The 19653-nt window shown below is 32.6% G+C and overlaps 1 protein-coding gene across 1 annotated transcript; it reads right to left on the bottom strand.

The window, feature by feature from the left end:
- Window positions 1-12744: 12744 nt before the first annotated feature.
- LOC112803492 (protein FAR1-RELATED SEQUENCE 5-like) lies at window positions 12745-14446 on the bottom strand. The gene is made up of 2 exons (XM_025846982.1): window positions 14393-14446; window positions 12745-14289 (listed from the first exon to the last, which is right to left on the bottom strand). Exons 1-2 carry the CDS (start codon window positions 14444-14446, stop codon window positions 12745-12747), a joined length of 1599 nt encoding a protein of 532 aa, XP_025702767.1.
- Window positions 14447-19653: the final 5207 nt, after the last annotated feature.

Below are 19653 nucleotides of genomic sequence, written 5' to 3'. Positions count from 1 at the left end.
TTTAATAAAATTTAATATTTATTTTAATAATTTTGTACAATTAAAAAGACAATTAATTTAAAAAAAGTGAACATAAAATAATAATAAAATTAAATTAAATATAAAATAATATTTAATTAAATATTTTAGATTATATATTAATTAAGATGGTTATGTAATATATAAGAAACAGTCTAATCTAGTGATAGTTAAATTATTTTTTATCCCTCAAGTCTCTTTTTGAAACTCACATTTAAATATAACTAAAAAATAAAGAAAAAGATCTTATTTTTTTGTTAATAATTTATTTCTAGTAAAAAATTATTAGAATACTTATTAACAAATAATTTATATCTATACGCCGTTTAAATAAGTTTTATTTCAAAAACAGAGACCCTAAGTAATAAAAAATTGGATACGACACGTTTATGATACGTTGGGAATTAAAATTTAAATGATATATTAAATTAATAAAATATCATATTGTAAATATAAGAGTAAATATAGTTGCATAAAAAAGTCTTAAAATTATGCACTTATTAAAAAAATAAAAATTTTTAATCTACTCTTGATTAAGTAGATTTAGGTTTTGATTTATTAATTATTTTATTTTTAAATATAAATTTTGATTTGTTTTAATTTTAAAATATTTTAAAATTAGAAAGAAAAATTTGGTTAATCGGGCCATAAAATCACAAAATCAATTGAAGAGTTGCAGTCCAGCAGAAAGATCCGTCTCATGAACATATGACTCGATTCGGACTCGTTCGGATTTATGACAGCTCCACCAAAATAAGACACAATATTTCTATTCATATCTCGTCTGTGAAATACAATTTTGTGTCTTTGTGTCCCTATTTTAGTGTCATGTGTCTGTAGACAAATGCAACCTTAAACATTAATAAAAAAATTAGTGAATTAGACATTTAGATTTGATTACTAAAATAATTTGTTCAGCTGATCTTTTTTAGAAAATAAATGTATATTTTTTTATATATATATTAAAATTTAAATACTGAACTATATTTACCTAATTAATATAATGTTATGAATAGTAATATGATCAATTAAATAATAATACTACATTTTTATTATTTGTATTATATATGTAGTTACTAAAATGTAGGGTTTACAATTTAGAATTTAAACATTTATGACTTATGTATTTAAAAAAAAGGTTATATGAATATATATTTTTTGTTGATGAATTCGAACAAATTTTTTTTATATTTTTATAACATAGAATAAATGCAAGAATAATAAATAATCAATATATATATATATATATATATATATATATATATATATATATATATGAATAAGATATTTAAAATATAATCCTTTTAAAGAATTTACTTAGTATGTTATAATTTTATTATCATGAGAAAAATAAATAAAATTTAAAATATTAGATGTCAATGTTATTATAAATGTTAAAATATTTTTATATTATAGTTAGTATTTAATGTTTAAGGTTTATAACTAATAATTTAGGTTTTATGGTTGAATATTGTGTCTAGGGATTAATGTTTAGGATTTTATGTTTTAGGATTTTAAAAATGATAGTTTAGATTTAGGGTTTAGAATTTATGATACAAGGGTTAAAGTATTAGAAATAATAGTTTAGGATTCAAGATTTGGAGTGTAAGATTTAGGGTTTAGGGTACAAAAATTACATGCTTAGAAATGATAGTTTAGAGTTTAGCATCTAGGGTTTAAGGTTTAGGGTTTACGATGCAAGGGTTAGAGTATCAAAAATGATAGTTTATGGTTTAGAGTTTAGGGTTTACGGTACAAGGGTTACAGGATTAGAAATTATAGTTTAGGGTTTAGATTCTAGGGATTTTAGGGTTTAGGAGTTATGTGTTAGGGGTTACGAGTTAGATTATTAGAAATGATCGTTTGTGTTTAGGGTTTAGGATTTAGGGTGTAAGGATCATAGTATTAAAAATGATAGTTTAGAGTTTAGGGTTTAGGGTTTAGGTTATAGGATTTACCGTTTAGGTTTTAATTTTTAGTATTTAGGATTTAGGGTTTAGAGAATTTTTTTTAATATTTTGTAACATCAATTTAATGCAAGAATAATAAATAATTAACATATATTTTTATACGAAAAAGAGAAATTTATTATTTAAAAATAAGTATGCCACACAAAAATTATATTCGAGAATTAAAAAGGGATTTTGAATTAAAAAAAATACAAAATAATCAAAATAGATAATTTAGCATTTTGGATAAGGCATAAAGAATTTTTTATTGGAGAAGATTATGCAGCAGCACTTTATGATGGAGAAGTCTATCGATCGTATTGAAAAAGTGATTACAACAGTTAAAAATAAACATGAGTATGATATAATTGAAATTAAATATTTGTCTCCAGAATTATAATTTGTTGAGAATATTAATGTTTTCATTAAAAATTAAAATTAAAATTAAAATTAAATTGTTTTAAAAATAATAATTTTGATTTAATTCTATAACTATCAATATGATTTTATTTACACTAATATGTAATTATGTTTTGGTATACAAATTGAGAAAAAATATTATTTTTAAATAGCATAATAAAAATAAATTATTTTTATTTGTGTAATAGACCATATTATCTAATATGAGATAAGAATCGAACCCAGAAATGCGATTAAGGCTCAGGCTCCAATACCTCAACAATAGTAACTTACCCGAGAAGTTAAGAGAGGTGAAGTGAATTAAATGAGATTTCTGCACTTAATGACGGATCTGACATGACATGTTTCTTAAAGTATTTTCTAATTTATTTCTTTTAATTCATTAAATACAAGTTACTAACGTGAATTAATTATAGCAACTAATTGATTTGATTATATATTTAAATATCATACAATTTATAATAATTTATATCAAACAATCAATTATTAAAAGTGATTCTAATTTATTTCTTTTAATTCATTAAATATAATAAACACAGATTAATTTAGTTAAGTCAATCATTATCTCCTAAAAGAGTGTTTTTTTATTTGTCTGTTAATTCATTAAATTTGATCAACTATTTTTTTATGAGTGAATACCCCATCCGACTCCTGACAATTATCTCCAAAGTTATTATGATTTTTTTTCATACAAATTAATACTCAACTATAATGTTGTACCCTAACCCTTTTTTGCGAGTACCCTCCCCACTGTTACCCTTCCTATAACAATTAAATAATACTTTAAGATTTATATATTGATATGGTTAATTAAGATAAAAAATTAAAATTTATACATAAATTAAACTGCAAACATAAAATTCATATAATGTCAAATAACGTGAAATAAAAAAAATTAATGTTTGATCACTACAAATTTAACATGAAATATATTAGCATTATTTTAAATGTCAATTTCGATGTACACTGTTGTTTTGTGCATCCTCTATAATATTACTAGGCATGAAATAATCTTAAAGTACCTATACTGAAAAAATTAAAAAATCTAAACAAACCATATATAAAGTACTTACTTAATATACATTTTTAAATAAATAATTTAATTATTTTAATTAGTAAATTAATTATTTTGTAACATATTTATCAATTTGCACCACATTTATCTAGTTCGTTTATGCTATAAACAAGATAATTTTGCACATAACTTGTTTACTGTGTAAATTAGAGACTTATATTTTTTCGATGTCTGTATGTCTCAGTTTCAATGTAAGCAAGATAAATAAAAAATTATATCGTTTATCGTATAAACGAGATGTATGTATTTATAAATAATTAAATATGATTATTGAAAATAATAAAAAATATTAATAATCTAAATTGACCAAACTCTTAAAAATATAACGTTTCAAATAATAAAAAGATGTACGATTTAACATAATAAAAAAATTAAACAGTCTATTTTAAATAATAAAAAAATAAATCATCCATTTAAATTGGTAAACACATTACAAGTTATTTATTTTGATAATTAAAATCAATAAATTATTTATTTAAAAAAATCCAATTAAAGTGAGCATAATATTAAAGCATGGGAGAATTAGCGAAAAAAAAAAGAAGGAAACAGAAAAACACTATTCCCGCCATTGGAAAACATAAAATTTCATTTTAATCATTTTGAATTATGCAACCCAAAATTTTTATCTCATCTTCTTTTTTTACCAGTAGGCAGTAGGGTACTCTCAAGTCTCAATTCTCAAACCATTTTCCTTTTGTTTAATCTTTTATGTCTTGTCTATTTTGAAAATTTTCCTCTGCCTTCCTTCTCTGCTCCTTCCGACTCTTTTTCTTTTGTCTACTCTTTCTTCCAAAATAAATTGATGTAACCCGTTTAAATTAAATTATTTTAAAATGATTAACAAAAATTTACTGTTACGTAATAACAACAACAACAACAATAATAATAATAATAATAATAATAATAATAATAAATTTCATAAAATTTTTATTATATTCTTTAAATAATATTTTTTATAATATTCTATTTTAATCTATTGTAATTTTTTATTATTATAATAAAAATTAATATTTATTTATTAAAATTAAAAATAACATACAAATAATATATTATAGTACTCTTTTTAAGTACTTTCAATAACTTTATTTTTATTACTGTTTGGACTCTAACTTGTTACTAGTTATGCTTCTATGATTAATTATGCTTGTTATTTTACTTAACTTATTATTTTTAATAGGAAAAATAAAATATTAAAAAATTTTATATTATTTATTATTTGTTTTATTATTTTATTAATAATTTTATTTTTTACGTTTGACTGTTTTCGTTAATTTTTTATATTATGTAATATTTTTTAGCCAAATTTATATCACGTGACATTCACAGTAAGCGGGTTTTAGGGTTAGATCTAACCCCACACAAATGTAACCCTTCATTCTTCAATTTCTTAGCTGTTGTAACCAGGGGTTGTGGGACTCGAGCGCAGTAAAGATATGTTATCCATGATGGTGTTCCGCGTCAACGGCAACTGTTACGTGGTTTTCAGGGGGCGAATACCCGGAATCTATCCAACGTGGGAGGCGGCAGAACAACAGGTCACGGGATTTCCAGGAAATATGCACCGCCGGTACCATAGCTACGAGGCTGGACTCAACGCGTGGATGGCCTACCATGGCGGAATGTCGGCCGATTCTTCCTTTGGAGGTGTAGGTGTTACAGGGTTGGATGTGAACCACCCCCCAGTGTGGAGATGACGACGAGGGCTCCATTCCCACCAGGTGGTCTCCAGTCCCAAGATGGTTCCAGCTCGCACCCGTCGCCACATAATCAGCCAGAGTTTCAGCACCAGTTCGGGAACGGTAACATTGTACTTGAATCGATTATGAGATTTATGTGCATTACATATTATTGGGCTTGAGGGATTCATTTACTGATTTTATGCAGAGAGTGTTACAATTTGTCAGCTAGTGGAGGCGGTGGGGTCACTGCAAGCTCGTGTGTCTCGACTTGAGATGGAGAAACGGGAGTTGTTCATTCAGATGGGGAAAATTATTGAAAAGTTGTCTAGTGTATTCAAGATGAAGGATCAAAAGGATTGATTACAGATCCGTCGCATGCAAGGGGTAGGTTGCATAAACTACTTGTTGTAAGAACTAATTTATGACTTCATTGTTTCTTTCTCGCCGTTTCCTACTTCTTTCATTATCTAATTAAGTAGAACTAGAAGTGGTACTAAGTGTGTCTGTTGTGGTATGAGTGGCAGTTGTATTTAAGTTAAAAAAAATATGTGTTAAATGTTATTAGTGCTGAAGTAGATTAACGATTATTATGAACCTCCACTGGATATGGTAAATTGGATTTAAATCATTTGTCACATGAGCGGGCGATACCCACTTTATAAGTTATATTGAGAGAATAATGCATCCTCTTTAGGGATGACGGATTCAATCAAAATTTGAAAAATGCGTAAATATGAAGGATATAACTATGGTAATTCTAAATAGAATTATTCTCCCACCAATTTAAAAAATAGGTAGTAGGAGCTTATAATGGCTAATTGAATTGATTGACACCACAAATATTTAAGTGTATAATAAGAGCTTATAATGCCTAAATGTATTGATTGACGACACATATATTTAAGTATATAATGCTCTAACGAAAATCCAATTCTTAAAAAATTTTTTATATTGTGATCAATGATTTAAAAATATAATAATAAAAAAATATAAACCAGCACGATAAAAATTAAAGATTTCAAAGTATGAAATATTTCAACAAAAAAAATGGTGTCTATGTGTAAAAAAAGGAATGTACACAATGTATCAGATTTTTTTTTGTCCAAAGAAGTTTATTTATTTCACCACATTACCCATTTTATTACATTTTTCAAGGATTAATAAGTGTATCTGACATTATCAATTGTATCTTATTTTTTATCCCATTAAATATAATAAATTATAATGATTTTATACACATGTCAAATAGGAGGATTCCATGGTAACAAATTAGTTGATGTTTGAGTGTTGTGGATGATTTGTGACACCATCATGTCTCATTCAATTAGATTAGGTATGGTGTTGGCAGAGGTTAGGAGAATAGAAGACCAGAAGTTTATACTGAGATTCTCTCATTCTCATGGATGCAAGATGGTTTAACCATCAGATTTTCTGCTACAGACCATAGACGGAAGATTAAGCTAGATATTATGCTTCCCCTTTTCCCATAAAGCCACCCTATGCTATAACCTAAGAGAATTCCACTCATTACCTCTATTCATTCACTTCTAAAGACAACCCTTCACTGCTCCTTTACCTCTATCCATTCACTTCTCAAGACAACCCTTCAGTACTCCTTTAAGTAGGATTATGTCTTACCATTCACACCAATCAGAAACTGCTTCTCTTGCTTTATCATTCACTACCCAAGAACTGGTTTTATCATATCATGGATGCTGATGAGGCAGTGAAGGCTGTGGGAGAACACCAAGATGGGTCACCTATTCCTGAGGTACATTGCTCCTTATTACTCATTCTCATTTATTTTAAACTATAATGTCGTACTCATATGATATTAATGTGTGAGTCTGTGTTATTTTCTCAGGATAGTGATGTTTGTGCTGCGTTGAAGGTCCTGAATAGAACCATGGAGGGTCTTGCCAAGAATATGTTCAAGGTTCTTCAGGTAACTCTGTTTGACAAAATCCTTGAGTTACATAACGATATTCTGGTTTCAAAATTTATATAAATAACTTACCGAAACTTTATTCTATTCCTCATAAACAGACTTTCGACCAGGGAATCGAGCAGGTTGGAGCTATTGCCGGCGACCTGAAAAGAGCCACCACTTTGGTTGACCAAGTGCTGAAAACTTTCGGGCAGAAAGATGGACAACATAGCAACTCTCTCAATGCCGCATCTGATGTCATTGTTGTTGATGATGATGACGTTGGCGGTGGCAAGAACATAACCATTCCAGTTGCAAGAGATGAGAAGGAGGTCTACATCCCCGAAAAACCAGCTGGCCAACCTGTGGGTGACACCGTGCCCTCTATGGAACCCTTGCTGCACTTTGGGATCATTGGCAACTGGAATGAGGACACTCTTATATTGGGCTCTATTATTCATCAAGAACAGACCCGCATGTTCAACACGTCCGGTGCCGGAGGTTCCTCTTCAGGTGCCACAGCAGCTGCCCCGGTCCACTCCTCCTACATCCCTCTGCAAGTGAGGGGTAAAGTCAGGGTAATTATGTTTACCGCATTTCCTATGAACCTGTTTGAAACTCATTTGTTGTTGTTAATGTAGAGGTTATTTTTTTATTTGAACTTGTTTAGGGTGGACTTGGTGAGAATGTTGCATGCGGTGCACCTTCCGTGCTTGGAACACCAAAACCTTCAAAGATTGCAAAGATTTCTCAACGCTCTCCAGAGGATATGAAGAGGAGTGGTAAGATGCGCAAGCCAATGCGATAACCATCACTGAAGTTGAGCTGCGCTACTGTGGGGGTTACCTTTCCTCCGGTAAGAAGAATTGTCTATGGACTATTAGGTGCTTATCTTTTGCCATTAACTAAACTCAAACAACCTGTTTCACGTCTTAACAGTTTATCCATTCGAACTTCAAGATTACGCGGGCAATGCGTTATAGCCTTGAGGAGGCTCAGGCAGCGGCCTATTTATTTGGTGCTTCATTGAGTTCGAATGAGGTTCTTTTCAAGAGAGGAACTCATACTATGGACCGTGAAGAATTCTCTTGCCTTTTGCCAGGGAATGATCCATCGGAGTTTGTCATGGAGCTCATGTCTTATAAAACTGCATGGACACAAGCTCAACTCCATGAATGCACTGTTTGGTCCCTCCCAGTCATTTTCTCAGTAAGTAGTTATCCTATTTAAAAACCTAGCTAACATTCACGTTTGGGACACAAATAAATAAACTTCGCTTTGCTCTTTCCTTGCAGGACTTCATACTAGACCCGGAGATCGACGACGAGCATGTTATCACGTATTATGCCGATGATTACTTTCCCAAACCAACTGCTCTGAAATATGTAAGTTCACCTTGTATCCCTTTCATTGATTTTTATGTTTCCAACATGCTGATATGTTCTCACATGATTGTCTTGTATATTATTCAGATTTATGTTCAAATGAAAGATGTGCTGAAACCGTCAAAAGAAAGCCACTACTATCTTATGACAGTGGACATCCCAAACGGAAAAATATGGTTGTTTGATAGTTTTCCAACACTTGAAACCCATATAGGGAGGGTTCATGCTGCTTCAGAGGTGGTAAGTTTGACCCCTTCTGAGCTACTTGGTGGTAATTATTTCCTTTTATTATACATAAATGAACACTATTGATTTTCAAATTATTGACCATAGATAAAAAAGATAACTAAGAATAATTAGTTGATTTCATTATAATTAGTTGTTGTGTGAACTCCTACTGTGGTGGGTTTTGCTCAACCTGATTTATAGTGCATTAGTGCATTGAATGTTTGCCAACTAGAAGCATATGCTAATGAAACTATGTCAATAGTTTCATAGCCTACCAAAAAGCATAGTTCAACAGTAACATGCACCTTTTTCTGCATAGTAGTGTTGTTATCTTTCTATAAATAATCATTCTTCACACATGAAATAAATTGATCTTTAATTTGTCTTCCAATATCTTGTGAGTTCCTCACCTTTATGATTAGCCATAAACCAATAACCATTCATGGGAATTCTCAGCTATCTATATACAATAAGAGAGTCATAAGAGTCATTTGTGTCATGATATAAGTTGACATAATCTCCTTATAGTCCTCAAATTGAAGCAAATCAATATGCATTTATGCAATCGAGTGTCTCTATTCTGCCATTATTAACACAACAACATTTTTCATGGTCCTCTTCTATGGTTTATCTACAGGCAAGGGCACTAGATAAGGTGATGAAGGTCTTGTACCCTGACATGAACGTCTTGGGCAGCAGACCTCCTCTGGCTGAATGGCACCCAAATTTTGTTCTCGGGGTTCCAAATATGAACAACTGGTAGGGTATTTTGACAGTTGCTAGTTTTTTGATAAAATTATCTTCATTAAATCATGATGGGCTCTATAATTTGATTATCCATGCAGCTACTATGACAAACTGTGGATGCTTCTCTGGCTCCAAATGGAGCAGCTGTTTACTCTGAACCCTGTTGGGCAGCAAAAAGTTTTCTTCCCTTAACTTTTTCTCTCGTCACATTATCCAAGCCTAATACAGATGGCATAAGTAACTATAACATTATCTTATATTTGTCACTCACCTTTTCAGAACAACATTGACTGTATATCTGACAAGATAAGGATGGACACTGCGCTTGCATTGGCTACGGAGCACTTCAATGAAATGCGAGAAGAATTTTTGGAGCGGTCCCTGGTTGACTGGAATTCTCGAAGGACTGCAAGACAAATCTTGCCATGAGCACCTATGGTTGTTATATACATGCCTTAGGAACCTACTTATGTCTTAGTATTATGAATGTTTAATATTTTGGTTACTGTCACGTATTAGTAGAAGGTTAATGTTCTTAGTGCACTCTATGCTAGCATGGTCCGTGAATAATATTAGCGTCGATTTAGATGTCCATTTTTTTGTTATCCCAATATAGTTTCAACATCCATGATGGTAATCTAAATTGGCTTAACTATGTCAAGGGAGCATTAGCATGCAAGTGCACATGTAGGTTTTGGAATGTCTTTCTTGTTAGCTACGCATGTCACTGCTGTTGTGAGAACTATTATCAACACTTCATTGAAACTAATGAATGCTTTGGACATCCTTCTATTATGTGTTGGGTCCTGCTAGAATTGTGGTTTATAATGCTTTTCACAGCTTAACTACTTGATTAATTTCCCTCGTCAGAAAAAAGAACAATCTTTTTATTTTTCCTTACATTTGAAAAAAAAAGGGAACCACATTAAAGGGAGTTTTTCGTTGTTATTTTCTCCAGTACATTTAGTAAGTTCTTTTTCTTTTTTGGATAGTAGAAACTGTGTAAGCGCTGAACCCTAGCAAAAGATAATTCTACTATACCGTTGGGCTTCTCTTGTAATTTAATATTTTAACTAATAGGCCCACTTGATTACTTGATAGTTCAACTAAAAAAAGAGCTTCTTGGGCCTAGCAAAAGATAATTCTACTATATCGTTGGGCTTCCCTTGTAATTTAATATTTTAACTAAGGCCCAGTTGACTACTTGATAGTTCAACTAAAAAAATAGCTTCTTTTAACCGAAACTAATTACCAAAAAAACACCAACGTATATCATTAAAATGTCAAAAAACACATTGGAAGCCTTCTTTGTTAACAAAGCCAGGTTTTGATTCTGTTAAAATGATACACACAAATTACCATCAACATTAACAAAGTTAAGTAGTACAACATTAACAAAGTGAAGTTGTAAAGTTCGTTCTTCGTTGTGCCTACATCAAATACGTAAAATAAGACTATGCTAATCATAGTCTCAAAATTCTCTTGTAGTGATGCGCCTACCATGGACAACTATTTGATAAGGGCCTGCTTGGTTGCTGTAGTCCTCTAGCAGTAATTCTGCAAATGCATAAGAAAATTGGGAAAACAAGAAAGTCAACTTCAATCCAACTGCAGAAAAATTGGAGAAACAAAAAACTCAACTTCAATCCAACAATGTGATCTTTTCTTCAATTCAACACATCAAACCAATTTTAGGGAAAGACTTTCCAAGCAATTCAACGAATAAGCTAAAAGGAAATTACACAAGTAAGAAAGTCACAGGGAAGTCAGCCTTCTTTAACTATCTGCTCTATCTAATATTGAACTAGATTTCCTTAAAAGCCCCAACCTTATCTATACTCCTACAGATATAACTACAAATAAAATTATAAAATAAACATGCAAATACTAAAGGGCTTGCACAGAGGATTTGTAACAATTCTATCTCTTTCTACATAAGTCTATATAAGAATTGGTAGAACTCAAATACTTTAGCCGCTATATATGTATGGTAAAGAGTTTTATCACATACATATGCAATCATAGTTCAAAAGATAATGACAGAATCTGAATACAGTTGCTGTAAAACATAACGTCTTTAGTATGTCCGAAATACATCTCATGAAACATATAATTTGGAATCATAGTACAAAAGAGTCATAACATGTAACTGTCAATAACTAATTCTCACTTAGAGCATTATGTTTGGGCAGGAACAGATAAAAGCTTGTTGCCTACTATTGAGTATCCAACTAAATATTAATACTTATACAGAAGTCAGAAAAAATGATAAAAAAGAACCTTTTATTATCCAACTTTTTCTAATATATCAGCTTTTGAATTGATATATTAGTGAGTTTTCAATTTCAATGACAATAGCAATGAAACAATCCCTTCATCTAATTTTTTTAATAACAATATAAAGCTGTAGGACTTGTGCAACTTGTCTCATTTGGCTATCATTAGGCTTTGGTGTGTATAATTATGGAATGAGCAACCACAGAGAACGGATTGAAATTCAATCAATAATAAAACAGTAATGTAAAATAAGGTAATACCTCTTCAACCTCATTTAGAAGCTCAGATCATCGTACTCCATCTGTTGTGAAGCCTCGGCTTCTTGTGATTCGTCCATGTTGTGCAATGATCCAAAAGCATCTAATTCATGCGTGGTGTCCTCACCATTCCCGATTGCGCATCTACGAGCGTTATGGCCAGCCTTGCCACACTTTCTGCAACATTGGACACGCCGGTACCTCCCACGAGTCGTCACAACATGACGACCACACCCTTTATATCTGGCTCTTGGAGGATCGTGTATGGACGCATCATCGCCCTCGCCCTCAGCAGTGGTCGCCAACCTTTTTTGAATCTTTTCTCTTAGCGCGTCTCGTTCATTAGCTATTTTGGTCTTCACCTCGAAGTAATCCTCAAAGTTACTACAAGAAAGCTTTACCAGTTCTCTACAGTCATCGAGCATTGCCGCATGCATACTCATATAGGCTGCATCAGGAATCTCTCCACTAAAAACATGGTTATTTATCGGTGGTTGTTTTGCCTTCTTTGTCCAACGACCCAGTATAAGACTACCTGGAATAACAACCATGTTAAGTCTAACAAGCACACCAACTATGTGGACACAGGGGATTCCAAAAGATTTCATGCGCAGGCAAGAGCATCTGAATTCATCATCTATCTCCCCCCAGGAAACGTTCCATGATCTACCTTGGCAATACATGGCCACCTCAAACAATGTACACGTGCTTGTCTTCTTCGAAGAAACTACTCTGACATTGCTAGCTAGTAATAACACCTCCCGAAATAAGACAAAGACCTCTCATATGTATACTGCTGCTGCAAACCGCTTTAACTCCTCTAATCTTGTTTTCACAACCGGTTCTCCATAAGCAGATTTGTAATCAGCAACCACTACTCTCCAACGCATGAACTCTAAATACTGTTGGAAATGCTCAATAAATTCCCTCAAGTTGTAGCCGTTGTGTATAAACTTCCCTATCTGCATATTTAGCGCCTCACACCTTGATGTTGTCTTGAGCCCAGCAAAGAACTTACCCCTAATGTGGGCATTTGACCACATATGTTTCCTTTCATACATATCCTTGACCCATGAATTTTGTTGCAACCCAAATTCTTCAACTGCATCATTCCATATATCTTCAAAGTCATCGACCTCCAAATCCCCCATTAAACAAAGACGAAACTTGGTCATAAACCGTGGAATACCTACTCGAGCGGTCGCATTGCGTAGCAAGTGCCAGCTGCACAATCTATGATGTGCTTCTGGAAATACAGCTTTGATTGCGCTCTTCATGGCTTGATCACCGTCGGTAATAACGGACTTAGGAGCCTTTCCTTTCATGGCCTCCAGAAATGCCCGAAGCAACCACACATAGCTTTCCTCCCCTTCCTTTGAGAGAACTGCGCATCCAAACACAACAGTGCGCATGTGGTGATCCACGCCAGAGAATATCACAAGGAGACATTTGTACTTATTCCTCCCGTACGTTGCATCAAACCCCATAACATCTCCGAAAACATTGAAATCATACTGACTTGCACCATCACACCAAAATATATTATGGAGCCTCCGTTGTTCATCCAACGAATACTTCCAAAACATACAGGGGTCACGCCTCTTCAACATTTGTAAATACTTGAGTGCATTATCTGTGTCGCTTGCTCCAGCTCTTCTTTGCTTCTCAATTGCATTATAGATGTCTTTCACCTGAAACCCAACCATCTCGAATCCACCATTTTGGTTTGCAAAAGCCCGAAATATTGTCGGAACTCGAAGGCCAGAGCTTCTCATAGTATTAATCTGGTGTAAATCCCCCGTTTTTATTGCCCGGTGAGACTGCATCATTCCCCTAAACCTTGCCTCCAACATGTCATGGTTATGTTCATCGGAGAAGAAGTCAACATACCATCTCTCGTTCCTCGAGTCAACATGAACTTTTATCCGCGCATTACACCCGCATCGCGTTACTGGTCTAGGATCCATCTTCCTATCATTTCTGTGAACATGCTTTGCATCTCGTTCACCTTGTCGCGAGCATACAAAAATTTGCCATATAATGTTGCCCTCAGATCCTGCCTTCTTGCAGCGCCCTACCTTCGACCGGCGTATGGAAAACCCCTTAATTCGACCGTACTCGTTATAGAAGTCGTAAGCAGTTTTCAAATCGACAAACTCTATCATCATAATCTCCTCATCTCGCAACGCATCAAAATCAATTGCACCAAATGAACCTATTCCGTCGAGAAAGATGACATCTCTTTGATCGTCTGACTGACTTGCACCAATCGGAACGGATTCTGTTTCTGCAACAAAGTTCCCATTTTCTATCGGGTCCTCTTCCACCTGAAACAATCCATTACCATAGCAATACATAGTTGATGCCAAGAGGTTGTCCTAAAAAATACTCTTACTTTATTTTCCATCAAGATTACGATGATATGCTTACCCCTGCAGTGACATTCTCCTGAAAATTAGATGAAACTTCCTCGGTCCCCTCCATTGTTACTTGCCAAATCCCAAACCGCTAATAAAACGGAAACGAAAAAACCCGAGGATAAGAAAACAAAGACAAGACATCATAAATTGATCTAACCAATCTCATGCCTTGTCAATTCTATTTTTTTTTATAGAAGGAATGGAGAAGACGTTGGAGCCATCATCACAAATCACAAGTGGTTATGTTACTTAAGACTCTCTACAAAACAAATATCACTTATCAACTAAGAATAACATAGGTAAGAAGTTTCATTTTAATACAAATTCAAAATTAGAAATGAAAGGAACATAAGGGGATTTTCTTTGCTTGCCTTTTTTTTTATAAGAATGACATAGACAAAACAATATAACAGCCTACAATTTTGTTTTCCTTTTCTTTATTCTCCTTTTTTTTTTAGCATGGTTCATATCTTGTTGCTAATGGGGGCACCAAAGAACCATCCCCTCTTTACACACACACACAACAAAAAGAAAAACAACTCACATATATAAACTAAAAATATTTTTATCCAAAACAAACAATCAGAGGAAGCCAAAATGAAACAATAATTTTATCCACACATTACTGAGGATGGGTAGGTTGAAATACTGAAGTAAAAAAACAATGTGAAACCTGTTAGGTCTTCAAATCAACATTCACCCAGTCTTGACAAACATATAATCCTGCTGTAGTAACTCATGTTAGTGATGTCACAATGAGGCCATGTGTCCTTCTATTTACTTTACCAGGTTCACTTAGTGCAGCTCAGATAGCTTCTTTGATGTGCAACTGTACCTCAATGAAGCCCAAGTCAATAAATATGGTAATGTCAATAAAAAGTAAAGTAAACACCCACAATAAGTGCATAACTAAAAATATATATTCTTTATGAACTGTTTTTATGTTCAATTAAACTTAAGGAACTACGTATTCTAATCAAATAAGTAACTGACAACGTGAACATAAGCAATACTAAAGAAATAAAAGCAAATCATTGCAGATTACACATATAAGCCTAATATATGAAGGGATTAATTACTTTAAAGACATATACGTGTTTCTTGTCATTGGAGATTTCGCACACTTCCTTAAAAAATTACAACCTGTTAAGCAAATCTTTCAATAAAATGACATATGCAAGGGCAGTCACAATTATCTTAATTGATTTCAAAGGGAAATATGAAAAAGAAAAAAATGAAAGACGACTACAAAATTCTGACTATGCTTAACCTGTCGCTAGCAGTGCAATCAGAAATACATAAGCAAAAACATGAAGAAATTCAAGGCATAGAATATGTGTAGTCTGCATTCATAAATTGTGCACCTTTAGAAACTCATGATTTATTGAATGCCAACAGCATACTCACAAGTTTCACCTAAAATATGGTAATTAAAAATCCAATGCAAATTCCAAGCATTTGAAAAAGAGTTTAAGAAATTGAAACTTAAATTTCATTTATCATCATAATCCATCATAACTCTTCTAACTATTATTTAATTTATTTCTACTTATAGCTAATTACTCTACTAATAATGCTAGGACCAAATGCTATCACTCATTATTATTGTGCAACCATAATCCCAAGGGAAGTTAAAGTGCAAGAATGTCAACATCAAAACCTTCTTTCTTTTTCCTTCGATTCCTTATACTAGCAACAATAAATATCCTCCAATTTTTCAAACATCTGGCCATTATTGTGTTTGGAAAATATTTTAGAAAAATATGATCACTAATGAGATAACAAATGTTTTATGTTAAAAAGCTATAAACTTGATATTATAGTAATTTTTTATTCATAAAATTTGTTTAAAAAATATCTTTAATTATTATTTTAGTATAAAATAGTTTTACATTAAAAATAATAACACCTCTTGTACTATTCTTTTTCTTTGAAAAAAATGAGAGACTATTTAAAGATTTTTTATTTTCAAATGCACATTTATTAAATCAATGCGAGCAAAATAGAATCAAGTGAATATTGAATCACCTTATATACCTAGTTAAGATTTTCATAATTATGTTTACAGTCAAATACTCCATCCAATAAAGATAGAAATCATGACAGATATTAATTTTCTTCCGGTGTGAGTTTACCTCAGAGTTGTATTAGCATCCTCATCCTTGGCACTTGTCTATGAAGTGTATTGGCTGGTTGATGACGGTGAGTAACCAGGTCGACTTGGCGAGTATTCCATTGAAGCACTACAAATGATGAAACAGAATGGCAAAATTAATAGATATGCCCAGATATTTGGCAACTAAAATAATGATATATCTATAGATGCATACCTGAATTGTGGAGAAGTTAGGCTGAAATCCTGACTTGTAAAATGCAAAAATGTGAATTAGTCAAACAATAGAAGAAATGCAACCTCTTGCAATTTTAGCAACACATAAAAAAGCAAGAAAAGAAAGAAAGAAAGAAAGATATAGAAAATATTTGTACTGTTGTTCTTAACTTACCTGCTTGGGCTAAATGCTGGGCTGGATGGAGAATAAGTTGGTGATGAGGGGCTGCAAAATAATATGGCACATAGTTACTTGGAGTGAAGAACTATAACAAAACAAGTGTGCAGTTGAGAACTAAAGTCACTGGACCATTTTCAACTACCCAAAAAGCTACTATTGAGAACCAAGGTTAAGGCTCATCCTCATTATAGTGTTGGCAAGTTCCATTTCTGCATCCATTAGCAAAGTTCAACAATCAAAAGAATCCAAAGAATGACTCACCTATAGTTGGGTGATGTGGGACTATACTCTGCACATAATCGAGTATAATAAGGGGAAGTAGGACTATAGCTTGGGGATGTAGGTCTATTTAAATAAATAAACAAATAATTTTTTTTTCCCCAAGCCAATATTTTGCATAGACCCTTCACTATTTTTTTCCCCTTTAATTTTCCTTACAGAAGCAGAAGAGTGTAACAAAGTTCTCAGTTACCACTTATCAATATAGAAAAGTATGTTCAAAATATCTCAGCTTGCACTGCTATGAAAGGGTAAGCCTCACCTGAACCAAAGAAATCTACAACACCTCAACTCAGTATCACATTTCAACACAAAATTCACTTTAATTCACTTTAAATTTTTTTCCATTTCAACACGTCTGTTTGCTCCAACAAAGGAAAGAAACTTAGCAAGGTGAAACATACGACACTCATTAAAAATTAGGGGTTGTCGTTATAGGGTTCAACAATTCCTACCTCAAACATTCATACAGCAAAAAACTGCACTAACCTCGTGGATCTGAATCGTTGGATCCGGTGGATGGAAGGCTGAAACAAAGAGATGTTGATATGAGTGTGCTGAGATTCGACCCTAGTGCGTCAGATCAAATGGCCGAAGATACTCCTTTCTTATAGCTCAGTCGAAGCCATTTCTCTCTGCAGCTGTTTTTCTTCTTGTTCGATGGTATATGCCTCTTCACACGACGTCATTTTGCTCGTTTCAAGTGTTTACAGTACTCATCTAAATCATCAGCAAATTTATCTCTAAACACTTTCCTAAACACAGCTTTTGAACTAAATTAATATTTATAAATCAACCCCTATAACTTTTTTATTTTATAAAACCTCCCAGGTCCTTAGAGGACCACATTATTCTTTCCCCATAGTAGAACCAGCCTTGAAAAGTAAAGACAAAGAACGAGAATACAAAATTGGTCCTAAATGAAAAGATTTTGTGAAAATGCACAAACTTAAAACCAAAAATTCATGTGTGTTTGGGATAGTTTCGAAAGAGGATCAGCTGGTTCGAGTATCTGTAACTAGGAAGTAGGGGTGGCAATGGGTAGGGTAGGGTAGGGTTTGAAGCCAACCCTAACCCCACCTGCGGGTTGAGATTTTTATATAAACTCAACCTTACTCTATCCGCGAGTTGAGAATATCCCAACCCTAATCCTATCCGTTCTCAATCCGCGGGTACCCGACCCTACTCGCGGGTTACAAAAAAGATGCAAAATTATTATATAACTTCATGATAATTTAAAATAGAACTGACTTTTATGTAAAAAAAGTATTAAATTATTAATTAATGATCTTTTTTTTAGTGGCTAAAGATCTTTTACATTTAGTGAGAGGTTTTTGGTTCAACATCCACTTAAAACATATTTTTATATAAATATATAACATATACATATATAGGGTGCGGGTTGGTCGGGTAGGGTTGAACCCAACCTGCACCCCACCCTACCCGCTGCGGATTGGGTTGACAACCTACCCGATCGGGTGGGATCGGGTTGAGTACCCGTGGGTAGGGTACATGTTGCCATCCCTACTAAGAAGTAGTACTTTAGTTAGTTTGAAACTTTTTTATATTACTTTTAGATATATATTACATTTTGAAACTTAGGCTTTTCATGCTCTGAAATTTAAAATATGTACAGTGAGTGAATTTGTTACTTAATCTATGTAATCTTTCGTTATATGGTGTGAATAGTTGCTCTAAACAAATGTGAAGTATTTGATTTTGTTTTCTCTTCTCTTGTAGTGACAATAAAATTATTATGTTTTTTTTTTTAAACTATAATATTGAGGTCAGGTATGATTCTTTGTCCAAGATATTTTAGATATATTGAATAGTTCATTTTTTAATATGTTCATAAAACTGTAATCCCGTACAACTGCACGGGTCCTCACGCTAGTAAGTAAAGAAAATTGATAAAACTTATAATAGAATTCGAATTAGTGTAATTTAATCTACAAATCTCATAAAATATGAGATGAAAATTTGTGTTTTAGATGGAATCATTGATTTTGAGAATAGAAAGAGTACTTGTTAGAAATACCATAGAGGATTTACGGTTCTTATTTATCTTTTTTTTTATGGGTTTAGCTAATATGTGTTGTAAAAACACATGATAAGCTTATCATTAGTAAAAAGTTTTAAATGTTTTATTTAATAAATAGTTAAATACAAAACAAATGCATTGAAAAATTATTTTTTTTATATTTTAAATGAAAATTTTAATTTGTAAACTTAACATGTGCTCTTAGGACACAAGATAGATAAATCTTTTTTTTATTACATTATAGTAATTCTAGTAATTATGGGTTATAGGATTAAGGTGAATGATTTACTGTATGGTGTTTATTATTTAGGATTTATATTATAGGGTGTCAATTTGGGATCGTATATGGTTTAAAGGAGTGGGGGTGGTGGTGTTGTGATGGAGAATTAAACCATCAATTCAATTAATTTCACTTTTCGTTCCATTTTTTCTTTCTTTTTT

This window comes from Arachis hypogaea, chromosome 5, assembly GCF_003086295.3.
Source record: "Arachis hypogaea cultivar Tifrunner chromosome 5, arahy.Tifrunner.gnm2.J5K5, whole genome shotgun sequence".
Lineage (NCBI taxonomy): Eukaryota > Viridiplantae > Streptophyta > Magnoliopsida > Fabales > Fabaceae > Arachis > Arachis hypogaea.
This window is presented reverse-complemented; position numbering and strand designations above follow the sequence as displayed.